Source organism: Cottoperca gobio, unplaced genomic scaffold, assembly GCF_900634415.1.
Source record: "Cottoperca gobio unplaced genomic scaffold, fCotGob3.1 fCotGob3_189arrow_ctg1, whole genome shotgun sequence".
NCBI classification, from domain to species: domain Eukaryota; kingdom Metazoa; phylum Chordata; class Actinopteri; order Perciformes; family Bovichtidae; genus Cottoperca; species Cottoperca gobio.
In genome coordinates, this window is record NW_021166832.1 from 277,501 (window position 1) to 290,842 (window position 13,342).

The following is a 13,342-nucleotide window of genomic DNA, read 5'->3' on the forward strand; positions in this document are numbered from 1 at the left end:
GGACACACAAGGTCAGGGACACTGATGAAGATTAGCGTTGTGCTAATACATGCATTGCACACAAAGTAAATGAATAGTTAGAATGTAAATAATGTTTTCTGCTCGTCTTTGCAGACATGACTTTCATCAACGAGGGAAATCCAAACTATGTTGACAAATTGGTCAACTTTGAGAAAGTGGTAAGACAAGAAAAGGTTCTTTGTGTAACGTCGCTCGATTACTCTTCTCGTGCAACTTTAAAAGTTTCCTCTTCCTCACATTCTCACAGCGCATGATTGCCAAGACGGTGAAAATCGTGCGAGGCTGCAGAAGCCAGCCGTACGGTGAGTGATCCAGAGGAGCTCGTCTGACACGACTCTGGCAAAGGCCTGAACCTGAACGCCGTCAGGAAGCTGTTGCACGTACAGGTTGAAGTAAAAGGATGGTTTGGCTATGAGGGATACTTCAGAAGGTAAACTTGTGTTTCTCCTCTGCAGTGGCTTCGTCTCCTCAGAGGGGCCTGACTGATCGGATGTCTCTGGAAGGGCCTTCGACCCGCATCTCTACATGTAAGCTACATCATGTCTGTGAGAGGTTCTTATAGTAAAACATAAAACATTATTATTGTGTATTAGCTCCACACTCCGATTACAGCTTCCCTTGTTTTTCAAATGTCACATTCAGAGGGAAAAAAAGTAGATTTTCCAAAAATAAAGTCTCCTCGTCTCCCAGGCTCAGACTACGCTCTCCCTCTGCGGAGTCCCAGCAACATCCGGCACTACATTCAGAACCTGAAGGTGATCGACAACCAGCGCAAGCTAACACAGCTGTCGAGAACAATCGAATGCTAGAGCGGCAAAGACGGTAACAAGTGAAGCTGGATGAACAAACCTTCCACACTACAGTGTGAATCCACTGATTCAAGGAGATGGACCTTCGTGGAGAAGTTCTCTGCACAGCGTGAAGAGCGTGTGCACAATAACAACCTGAGGAACAACAAGAGAATCAGATTCCATGTCCGGGGACTTGTTTTTAATCCAAGAAGCCTTACAGCAGTGTGTGTGCGTGTGTGTGCGGCACAACGTTACAACATACAGTTAAATACAGTTTGGTGTAAAGAATCATTGATGTGACCTCTTGTCTACCCACGCAAGTTCTTTCACATTAAAACTAATATATTGTATCAAATCTTTTTTTTGTTTTGGCAACGTGGCCACAAACTGACGTGCATATCATTTCATACGATGTTGTTTTCGAAATAAATTATTTTCTCAGTTATTTGTGTCAATGAAAGCACAATCATTTGTAAAAAGGGAAATATTTTTATTTAAAGTACAAACAATAACAGGTAAAAATTGACCTTCAAAGACCCAAAACAAAGTTCTCCCCAATATGGGGTGAGAAAGATTCACAACAAATCAGTTTTCTTTGAATTCATTAAATACTTTCCTCGTCTTGAATATGTACAACTTCTCTTTGGAAGTCCTGGAGAGTGGAAATGTGAAATAAAAGCCAGTGCTTATCCTGTAACCAGTAAATCATCCCATCATTATAAATAATGGGATGTTCGCTGAAGAACAGACAATGTTTTAAATCAACTACCATGTGGGGACCATTTGACAAACTAAAAATCGCTCGCCGACATAAAGAGGGAGCGATGAGAAGAGTGAAACATATGGTGTCATGTTTGGACAGGTGAGCACATGCGTGACTGTGTCAACATACACGAGTTCATCTCGCGTACGTCCTGGTCTCCTGCGATCAGAAGTGTCCCAGCGATGAAGTGGTGAGCACATGTGATGAAGTGGAGATAAAACGTTCACACTTAAAGCATGTCGAGTGAAAAAGCAAGTGAAAAACAAAAAAAGCCAGAATCTCTCAAAGGCTTTAGAAAGTCCTGGTTCATCTCAACTCCAAGATGAAAGTAAAGAAAGCACCGTCATAAACCAAAGAGTGAATATAAATATTGCACTTCCAAACATTTCGTTCCCGGAGCTCAGCGGCTCTTCAGAGGTGCAGGACGTCCTGCAGGATCTGCGACTCTTCTGATTGTATAGAAGTCTATGAGAAAATGTAGCTACTTCTCTGTAACCACCAGCAGGGGGCGACTCCTCTGGTTCTATAGAAGTCTATGAGAAAATGTTTCTACTTCTCTGTAACCTCCAGCAGGGGGTGACTCCTCTGGTTGTATAGAAGTCTATGAGAAAATGTTTCTATTCCTCTGTAACCTCCAGCAGGAGGAGACTCCTCTGGTTGTATAGAAGTCTATGAGAAAATGTTTCTACTCCTCTGTAACCTCCAGCAGGGGGCGACTCCTCCGGTTGTATAGAAGTCTATGAGAAAATGTTTCTACTTCTCTGTAACCTCCAGCAGGAGGAGACTCCTCTGGTTGTATAGAAGTCTATGAGAAAATGTTTCTACTCCTCTGTAACCTCCAGCAGGGGGCGACTCCTCTGGTTGTATAGAAGTCTATGAGAAAATGTTTCTACTCCTCTCTAAACTCCAGCAGGGAGTGACTCCTCTGGTTGTATAGAAGTCTATGAGAAAATGTTTCTACTCCTCTCTAAACTCCAGCAGGGAGTGACTCCTCTGGTTGTATAGAAGTCTATGAGAAAAAACAAACATGTTCAAACTCTCATGTGTTTATGAGTCAGGAGCAACTAATGCAGAATGGGGGGGGGAGCACGACTGAGCAGTGGGAAGGATTATAACACATCATATAATAACTGCACTTCAAACTATTTCATATTGCAGCGGTTATTACAAAATGCATGTTTTGTTCTTCGTGCATAAAGTAATAACAACCCAAATGGATGTCTTCATTCATAACAACAATGTTTATTTTTATGCATTTAAGCATGAATCATACCGACTCAAAATACATTTTAAAAGATATAGTTAGTTCAGTAGATTATCTTTCATTGGCCAAATCTATTTCTAAAAATATAACATGTACATGAAGACGTCCATTTTTACATAATGCATTATTACTTCTTCTTTTTTTAAATGCAACTCCCGCAGTTTGTAATAAAAATATGTAATAATTTGTTGCAAAATGCGGGGAAATGTATAACACACTGCAGCGTTATTACATCATGTGTTTGTACAAGGCTAACAACAAATTCATACACATAACAAACATTCATAAATATACCATTCACACAAACACACAGTATTTACATCAAAGGCACACGATCTCTGTACACGACGAGTAACAGAAGCATTTTAATGTTCAGTCCCCGTCGCCTGTTGGGTGATGACTTCAGCCACTTTGTGAACGTGGCGAAGACGATCAGAAATACAGTATCTCACAGTGACACGCACTGCGAGCTGGAAACGGTCGGGACTAGAGCTGCACCAGAAAACTGAATCTTCACCCGACGAGGACAAAGCTCCGCTTTTTACTCAACTTCCTTCTTTCTGCAGCTGAAATGTTTCCGTGCAACTGATTATTTCTGCAGCCGAATCTTCTTTTCTCCTGCTCCTCGCTGCTGTGGTAGTTTGATAAATGATGAAGACGGCGTGTGATGGTTGTCTGTGCGTGCAGAGTCTGCAGGTCACTAACAACACGTGATGCATCCCGACATGTGACATTATGGTGCAGCTCTAATCCTGCCGACCCCGCCTGCTCTCAGACTAAAACTCTGCCAAAGCTACAACGCGCTGATCGTCACGCCGCACTCATCAACTCACTGGATTGAAAGCGAGCCAGAGAAAAGACGGAAGCGGATCAGACGTTCACAGGTCTGCGGGGGTTCCGATGGTAACTCTGAACGTGAGCACGGGTTGAAAGCGATCAGCAGGAGTCAGAACTCAAAGGAAGGTGAGTCGGTCCGTTTCAGTCTCTGGAGTTATATCAGTAGATTTCCTTTGAGTGCAAAAAACAACTCAACCCGGCGCCGTCCACCGACCCGAGGCAGAGAGAGAGTTCAAGAACTTCCCTGCACTCCTCCCGCTCAGGGGCGCGCGGTGCTGGAGCATATCCCAGCATGCATTAGGACGAGAATCAGGGGAGCACCTCGGGCAGGTCAGGACTTAAATTACGTAAAACTTTAAATGTTGTGATAAAAGCAGAGCAGTTTCAACAGGATGCTGAGCGACACGTGTTGCGGAGACACCAGAAGAAGACGCGCGGGCCTCCGGAGGACGCACAGCGCCTGGCTGCATTAAGCTACATGTGGCCCGTGAGATCTTTAGCACCAGAATAAGGCGATTAAAGGGAAACCCGGCGCAGCCTGCTCTTCTAGTCTGTTCAGTCTAATGAGGCGTTGAGAAAAAGTTCCATTTAGTAACAATCGCAACCTGCCGACAAACCAGACATAAGTTAAAAAAAGAAAAAAGAAAAAACATTCATTTGGAGATCTTTGGAGTCTTCCTGTCGTGCAGCACAGTGGAGCTTCCAGTGGTCTCTCTCTCACTAACTCTCTGATCCACTCTGCAGTCATAAGGCCGGATACTGCAGCTGTTCAGGCCTCAGAGGCAGCCTGGGGTTTGAGTTGAGCTTTCTCCATGGCCGTGCCGTACGGGAGAGAGCGCTTGAAGAAGCCGAACTATGAGAAAACATTTTTAGAAAAAGCAGGAATTAGAAAACTACACACAGAACTTAGTGCATCTCCTGCATGTAGTGAGTGTAGCGTGTATAACATGAGCTGTGAGTGACATGTGAACAAAGCCCTCTGCACAAAGCTTCAGAATATAGAGAGGAATGAAAGTGGAAAGTTTGGTGTATGTAAGTGCTGCTGAAGTGGAGACTTCTGCTGAAGAGTGTGAGAAAAAGCTCCTTTAAAGATATGTATTGTAACATTCATACATGTTGTACACACTACAGGTGAACAGAGTCATACATGTTGTACACACTACAGGTGAACAGAGTCATACATGTAACTAATAGATATCAGCATGAAGCTTCCCCACTTCATGACTCACATCAACACACTCTCATGTTCTCATGTTCCTCTCGTCTGAAGAAGACGAGTTCTGGAGATAAATAACACAAAGTGTATAAAACCCTGTTTTTGCAGTAACTGGTTGTTGAGCACTGACCTTGTAGAGGACGTAGATGAGCAGAGCGAGAAGCAGTAAACCGGCCAGAATGGCCAAGATGATGATCCACAGAGGAACCGAGTTCTCGATATCCGGCTTATTCCACACCAGCGGGGTCACCACCTGAGGACAGAAGCAGTCTGTGAGTTCAACACAACTAGAACAACCATTATTTTAATTATGGACTATCTGCAGATTATGTTCTACATTCATGGTTTGGTGTTTAAATGTCAGAAAATAGTGGAAAATGTCCATCCCAGTTTGTAAAAGTCACTTTAATAAGATATAAAACAGAAAAGTTTATTCGGAAACAGTATTTTCTGACATTTAAACATTAAAAAAATAACTTTAATTATTAAACAATTAGCTAAATAGTAGCCGATTATATTATACATTATATTATAATATTACACAAGTTTTCGCACTAAACTCAACAAAGAAAATGAAGAATTACATTAATATTATCTCAGATAATGAAATAAAATATGTTAAATACCTTCTTGTGTCCGCTGGGCGCGTGTCTGGGGAGGATGGCGTACGGCATCTTCTCCACACTGTACCTGGCCAGGCACTCCAGCACATAGTGCTTGTAAACTCTCTGCAGGAAGTAACAATCAACAGGGAAGACATGAACACAATGCAGCAGGTGTCCACGAGGTGGCGACAGACACTGTATGCTAACGTCCCTTCAGTTCCTGTCCTGCAGACGCTGCGATGCCAGATAATGAATGTGGCCTCAGACCGTGGAGGAGATACTGAGATGATCAGATAGATTGTTAAACGTGTTAAAGAAGTCCAGAGTCCATGAAAAGACTTTGTGCAGGTGAAACGAGTTTGCACAGATTTTAAAGATGTCACCCGACAACCCCCCCCCCCCCCCCCCTTTATCATAAATCTTAAGATCTGGACTTCAGTGAATATTTTCCCCTCGCTTTGGCCTCTCAGGGCTTCCGTACTTTTTGGATGCTTTATGAAAAATGGCTTCTTACTTCCTGCCCGAAGCCCGACATGAGAAAGAGCACGGCTGGGAAAAGACTAATCTATAGAGAACAGCCTTTTCCTCCGCCGGGCCTTTGTCGTCTGGCGGGCGCGTTCGTGTGCACGCGAGGGTTCATCTGGGACTAACCTCGGTGAAGGTCTCGGCCCAGATGCGGGAGCGCACTTTGAGGATGGCGGTTGTGCCCTTCTCCAGCAGACCCACGGTGCACCGCAGCGCCCAGCACTCCGTGTTGGAGCAGGTCTACGGGAACAGAGAGGAAACAGCTGATCATACCAAATATAAGTTCTTTAAATGCTGAATGCCTTTTTGTGCGTAAATAGGTGAAAGTTTCACGTGTGAACATTTAGACGGAGGAAGGCCGGACAACAGCCCTGGTACCGCTGAAGGTCCAATAAACATAACAAAGAGCCCAATGTTATGATCACTATTCCACGCCTGCTTCAAATTAGATGGGAGGAATGTCATGAGACTGTAAAATGCAGCGTGCACTATTCGCCACATTATTTCACAACCACTAAAACCGACCAGTTCTTCTCCAGACTGAATAATACACACTTTTAATTAGAGCCCCAGAATGCAGCTTGGCACGTTGAACTATTTAGAACATGCACACACTGTGTTTCAGAGGTGTGCTGCAGCTCGACCCCCCCACACACACATTGAGAGGTTTCAGTGGGTTCTAGTTGACTTATTACACCACGTAGGGCCAACACAGGAGGAGCAGAGAGCCCCCGCCCGGCCCCTCAGGCTCAGTCTGACAATTAATGAGGGTATTCAGACAGACAGGGAGCGTATCAGTCCACTTCCTCCCGGTGGACCTCCGTGATGCCCCAGGGCACCGGGGGCCACGGAGCTCTGTGGAAATGACACGGACATGGAGCGGAGCCAAAGACGCCCCGTCCCACGTCTCCTTCCTGGGGGGGTGGTTATGTGGTGCAGATCTGGAGCAGTTCCCACAGCTTCACTGCTGTAGCTGCTGCACACTGTAGGTCCTGTACATGGTGATAATGCATCACGTCTGCACATCTTCATAAGTCGGGAAGAAATGCACCATGGTCTTCTGCAGAAGCTGATTCTATCAACCGATGTGTGTGTGTCTGTTACCTGCAGACTAACACGTGGAACGTATGTGCACGTAATGTTGCAGGATGTTATAGAGAGACAATATAAAAATGTATAATAAATATGGATTAGAGCAATATGCAACTCATTTCTTTAAAACTAAATATTGATTCTGACGAGGTTTCGTGGCGCTGCAGAGACGTCCTCAACTACAAGTGTTGTTCTACAGACTCAAGAGAAGAACTCTCAAGATCCTCACGATGAGCACTTAAATTCAGAGTCAAATTAATCACAATTAAGATGTAAATCATTAGAAAGGTTTTTAAAAAGCAAGGTGCAGGAAGAAGTGTATCCCAACCTGGCAACCCTAAAACAGATTTACTGGCTAATAACTGACTTTAATAAAAGTGTTAAAACTTACAAACCCTTTGGTTCAGGGAGCATATTAGAGAGTAGCAGTAATAAAGCAGCTGATACTACCAATACCACCGACGTATACAAGTAATAATGATGCACAAGTAATAACAAGTAATATCAGTTCCTTCTGCAGCTGAGCTCTTCAAAGCAGCAGGTCACTCTAACTTCTCTCCATGACCTCGGCTTCATCCGAGCATCACTGAACACTTTGATCAGGAGACACTTTGAACAGAGATGTCTGTCCTCCCGAGCGTAAAAGTAAAAGTGCAGACACGGGGGGGACACGGGAGAATGGGGTCTTTCATGCTAACGTGTCATTGGACGTGCTTGATAAACGAGGCCGGTTAGGAGCGATAGGCGCTCCGACAAAGAACTCTTTGGTGGCGGCAGGTATCCACAGAGAAGCTACCTGCAGCTGGGGATCAAGAGGGTGTGTGTGTGTGTGTGTGTGTGTGTGTGTCACGGGGCCCCACAACACAACACCCAGAGCCCAAAATAACAGAGATGTAAGCAGTGCATCACGGACAGAAAGCCCCCCCCCCCCTCCACCACTACTGAAGGCTCTTTAATGTTAACCACCACACCGTGCCCTCTGACCCCCCCCCCCCCCCTTTAACGACATCATAACCTCATTATCTACTCCCAGGAGCCTCATGTAGGAGCAGTGTCACCAACATACATCCAGACCTGCACACTTCACTTACGGAAACAAAGGACATTGTTTAAAGCTCTCGTATTCATTACACACAGCTCTGTAAGTGACACACTCATTATCTTAACTACTTCACCACATTAACCCCAAACTGTAAACTCAAGCTCCTCGTTCCCTCACTTTCAACTCACCTGTTACATTAGTCTTCACCTTTTGGCCTGACGACGTTCATCCGAGCACACAACCCATTGTATTCATAGAACGTGAACTACACACAGAACTTAGTGCATCTCCTGCATGTAGTGAGTGTAGCGTGTATAACATGAGCTGTGAGTGACATGTGAACAAAGCCCTCTGCACAAAGCTTCAGAATATAGAGAGGAATGAAAGTGGAAAGTTTGGTGTATGTAAGTGCTGCTGAAGTGGAGACTTCTGCTGAAGAGTGGGAGAAAAAGCTCCTTTAGAGAAAAGCTCCTTTAAAGATATGTATTGTAACATGTTGTACACACTACAGGTGAACAGAGTCATACTGTTGTACACACTACAGGTGAACAGAGTCATACATGTTGTAACATTCATACATGTTGTACACACTACAGGTGAACAGAGTCATACATGTTGTACACACTACAGGTGAACAGGGTCAACATGTAACTAACAGATATCATGAAGCTTCCCCACTTCATGACTCACATCAACACAGTTTATATTACAAGTGTTTAATATGTACATGAGGCGTTATGTAATGTAGCTGTGGAGAGTTTAAATCTACACACACAGTTACAAACACACACTCTGATGTTCTCGTGTTCCTCTCGTCTGAAGAACACCAGTTCTGGAGATAAATAACACAACATCTCTACATGTAGCAGAGCATGTAAACGTGTTTAGCGTCTCTTCTCTTACCAGGTTCGTCAAATGAGCGAGTTGATTCCTGTGGACGTCCCTCCTCTCGACATGGTGCTCATGTGCCTTCAGTGCCAGGATAGGTGGTTCTGTGGAAGTGTGCTGGAGCTAAAGGAGAGAACACACACACACACACCCATTAGGACACACACTCATCACCAGCCTTTCTGTCAGTATAACGTCAGCATGACCCGGAGGATGTTGGTCATTAATCAGATGCATGTGAGCTCTGTACTTAGCAATTCACCAGGGAGAGAAGAAACATTAGATCACGGCTGAGACGGATGAGCGCTCACAACATGTGTCAAGAATCGGATGTAAACACAAACAACTGCTCAGAAATGTTCCCGCAGCTACAGCTCGGGACGAGGGGGGCGCGCCGCTGTTGCTGGGTGAGGTGGTTCATCTACTCTGAGCGAAGGGAAGAGCCGGGACTTCAAAGTGGTGGTGGTGGGGTTAGTGTCCTGGGTGGGGCTGAGAAGCTGGGGGGAGGAGGAGGGTGTGGGCCAACCAGCGAGGACTGTTAATCATACATCTAAGAGGGAAACGGTGGGAGACGTTCCTCTGATTCGGCCTCATTCGACCCTGAGAGGTGTGTTTGATCCCGGGATCACACGTGAAAACTATTTCCTAGTTCCCGATAAAAATAATAACAGGAAACATGCAGGGATGCAACGCTGCAACACTGCAGGGATGCAACGCTGCAGGGATGCAACGCTGCAGGGATGCAACGCTGCACGGATGCAACTCGGCAGGGATGGAACGCTGCAGGGATGCAACGCTGCAGGGATGCAACGCTGCAGGGATGCAACGCTGCACGGATGCAACGCTGCACGGATGCAACGCTGCACGGATGCAACGCTGCACGGATGCAACTCGTCAGGGATGCAACTCGGCAGGGATGGAACGCTGCAGGGATGCAACGCTGCACGGATGCAACGCTGCACGGATGCAACTCGGCAGGCATGCAACTCGGCAGGGATGGAACGCTGCAGGGATGCAACGCTGCACGGATGCAACTCTGCAGGGATGCAACTCTGCAGGGATGCAACTCGGCAGGGATGCAACTCGGCAGGGATGCAACGCTGCAGGGATGCAACGCTGCAGGGATGCAACACTGCAGGGATGCAACACTGCAGGGATCTCGGTTTAATAAAATGACGTTTAATGACTTTAGTTGCTTCTGCAGTGAATAATTGTTAAACATGCCAGACAGCTGTGGTGAAGTTCCAGCTGCAAGCGTTACGTTCATTATAATGTATTTTAACAGCCGTTCTTTTGCCTGAATAATAATAAACTATAACAGTCCGGATGCAGAAATCTCTTTGTTACCTTTAGAAATATGATTAATGTGTTTTGAAACATAATTTCCGGGGACAGTGTGCTTCTGCTCCCGGGAGAAGGAAACGTCTCATTTTCGGGAAACAATATGAATCCCGAGACACTTACTTTGAGGTCTTGGTGGTTCATGTTTTTGTCGGCGGTGCAGTTGATGGGGCCTTCGATGGAGAAGTCCAGAGGGTAGAGCAGAGTTTGACCCTGGACTCTGAGGGGGCAGCGCAGCTCCAGCAGGGTGTGGCTGATCCGGCTGGGCCCGTTGTTCACCAGCTGGAACACAGAAATGAAATAGGAAACTTTAGAATGTGAAGTATGAGAAAACTTCAAGAGCAGCTTGATAGTTTCATAACTTGGTTGTAGCTGGGGGGGGGTTCAACAGATGTTTTCCCAGGCGGAAACTTTCATATTTGACATATTTTCTTAATGTACAAATAGGTGTGTAAATGTGAGAACTTAAGATCCAGACGTCCGAGGACTGAAATCCTTCATCTGAGAAGAGAATACAGAATAATTCACACTGCTTTCTTTGGTTTTCATTCACCCCCCCCCCCCTTGGAAGTGGACTTCATGAATAAACTGTGTGATTACCTCATAGATGTGCTCCACTACAGGCCCAACGTCCTGCTCCACCTCGTAGTTTTTGGTCACCTTCCAGTTGGCCGGCGGGAAAACGACCTTATCTGGTCGAGACACGCTTAAAAAGAGAAAGTGGGGACGTGAGAAAGTGCGTAGGGAGGCACCAGAGAGCTGATGAACATCCAAAAGTTCAAATAAGGGAATCCTAACGCTGAACTCACCCCTGCAGAATGACTTCAGCCTGAACCACCACATCCAGCTTGTAGGGCACAACCTCACTGTGGGAATTATTCTCGTTTTTACTGTGGAAACAGAGAGGAGGACAGACTTGGGTTATTATTCAGGAGGTACAGAACACACTTATATTCTCAGTGTCTGTGATGCTGCTGTACCTGCGGATCTGCAGCTCAAACTGGACCGTTTTGTGCACGTCCTTCAGCCGCGGCACTGTGAAGCGCAGACCTGCCCACAGCTGCAGGGAGGGAGAGCCAACATATCAATCAGAATTTAAACATTAAAGTATATATATGTTGTTTTCCAGTACTGCTGTACCTAACAAGTAACAGAGAAGGAAGGGCCAGTCCAACCCTAAACCAAAAATACATATTTGACCCGTTACCTGCAGGTTATGCTTTCTCTCCCCAATATAAAGGAACTCGATGGCATTGGGCCTGTGGTGCTTTACCCAACTTCACTCACACCAGAACTATCTAGATATGGCAAATGTGTATTTTTGAGTGAACTGTCCCTTTAAGGATCCTCTTCCTCCCCTCTCTACTCATCTCATCCTCATGTGTGATCTTCTTGGGTGTGTCAGTGAACTCCTCGCAGATGCATTACACGTGGACAGATTCAAAATGTGGCTGAGAGTTCTGACTTTTCTGTATCTATAATTCCAGATCACACAAGCAGACAGGAAGTCTCTCTGCGTCCGTCTTTACATATCAGATCTGCGAGTTCGACAATGTGAGACACATTAACCAGGTAACATGTATCTGAAGGTCTTCCTCTGCAGACCTAATGAAAGCATGCCAGCTTGTGACTCCATCATTAAAAAGGGGGACTCTTCCCAGCAGGGCGCTGACAGTCTGTACTTCCTGTCACAACATTTCCTAACACATACCGACTTTTCCTGTGCCGTTCACACCCAACCTGTGGCCGGCATGCAACCTTTTTTTCATACGAAGAGCTGGAAATTATGTTGTTGTGTTAAATGTTCACCACAGTGCCATACAGGTCCGCCGAGGGGGACGGGGGGACGGGCACAGAACACCAGGGGGGAGCATGCAATCTCTACGGTGATAATGCTTCATTGTGAACAACCAATCTGTGTTGAAGAGCTAGTTAGCGTTAGCTCGCTAACAGAGGTTGCATTGAGTTACATTATGATGCATTCAAGCTCTATTCAGTAAAATTGAGTATTGGACAAAAGTTAATTATAATGTTATCATGATGTGTTTAAATGTAATCTTGTAAAATGTAGTTTTTTGGTGAGGAACTTGAACTTCACAGCAATATACAACAGATATTAGAGAAGGAATTAAAGGACAAAATGTGCAATCGTGTCTGTTAATGCCTCTTAATTATGGGTGGTGATGGCCTAGTGGTCTAGTGGTACGCCTTCCGAACACTAGAAAGTCGGGAGTTCAATACCAGTGTACCCCTGAGCAAGGTACTTAACGCTGAGTTGCTCCAGGGAGACTGTCCCTGTACTTAGTTCAATGTAAGTCTGCTAAAATGACCTGTAATGAACATAGGGGGCAAAAATCACCCAAAACACAGGGGTGTGCTTACACTGGTGCCAGACTTCATGGGGTTACCCAAATCACAGCTGAGGAACCGGGTCTGGTTCTCCGTGTCATAGCTGCAGGTCAGCTGGGTCAGACTCTGAGAAACAAGAGGAAAGATTGGTCAAAGCACAGAAAAGGACAATCCATGAAGACCAACAGCCGTAATCACTTTTCTAGTCACCTCATTATTGCGGGAAATACCGCTGTAGTCAGCTTCGTGGGGCAGCACCACGTACAGCTCCGCCTCATACGCCCCTCCCTCGCCCTCATTCCTGGCGTTGAAGGTCAAGGTCAGCGAGTTGTCATCACCCAGGTACACCTCCTTCCTGTTCCTGAGGACACCAGCAAAAGAAAAGGTTGAGCACTAATGGGGTCTGGTTAAGTCAGGACTCTTTAGACAAATAAATGTGCAGAAAGTCGTCGTGACATTCTCCGTTTGTGTGTGCTGGCAGTTGGTGATAAATAGCTTTTAGTGAAGCCGATAAATTTTTTTCGCTTCGTTTTAGAGCCCGGCTGCGAAGAACACAACGATTAGATCTCACAAAGCCCCTGCCATTAAAGGAAAACTTTTCCGACGTG

At 45.5% G+C, this 13,342-nt stretch overlaps 2 protein-coding genes across 3 annotated transcripts in view; one reads left to right on the forward strand and one right to left on the reverse strand.

Moving 5' to 3' along the window:
• The window catches only part of rapgef3 (Rap guanine nucleotide exchange factor (GEF) 3), a 29,624-nt gene extending 28,367 nt beyond the window's left edge, over positions 1-1,257 (forward strand). For both annotated transcript variants that reach the window (XM_029426471.1, XM_029426470.1), the window contains 4 exons: positions 115-179; positions 269-323; positions 477-548; positions 712-1,257. In XM_029426471.1, the coding sequence (XP_029282331.1) occupies positions 115-179; positions 269-323; positions 477-548; positions 712-830 (311 nt within the window). In that variant the 3' untranslated portion in view covers positions 831-1,257. The remainder of the gene's footprint in view (positions 1-114; positions 180-268; positions 324-476; positions 549-711) is intronic.
• Positions 1,258-2,348: 1,091 nt separating this feature from the next.
• The window catches only part of itga5 (integrin, alpha 5 (fibronectin receptor, alpha polypeptide)), a 40,447-nt gene continuing 29,453 nt past the window's right edge, over positions 2,349-13,342 (reverse strand). The window contains exons 20-30 of the mRNA XM_029426473.1: positions 12,945-13,095; positions 12,768-12,860; positions 11,366-11,445; positions 11,195-11,275; positions 10,986-11,091; positions 10,509-10,667; positions 9,060-9,167; positions 6,149-6,262; positions 5,519-5,620; positions 5,023-5,145; positions 2,349-4,529 (exon numbers count right to left, since the gene is read on the reverse strand). Coding sequence (XP_029282333.1) covers positions 4,446-4,529; positions 5,023-5,145; positions 5,519-5,620; positions 6,149-6,262; positions 9,060-9,167; positions 10,509-10,667; positions 10,986-11,091; positions 11,195-11,275; positions 11,366-11,445; positions 12,768-12,860; positions 12,945-13,095 — 1,201 coding nt within the window. The 3' untranslated portion in view covers positions 2,349-4,445. The remainder of the gene's footprint in view (positions 4,530-5,022; positions 5,146-5,518; positions 5,621-6,148; positions 6,263-9,059; positions 9,168-10,508; positions 10,668-10,985; positions 11,092-11,194; positions 11,276-11,365; positions 11,446-12,767; positions 12,861-12,944; positions 13,096-13,342) is intronic.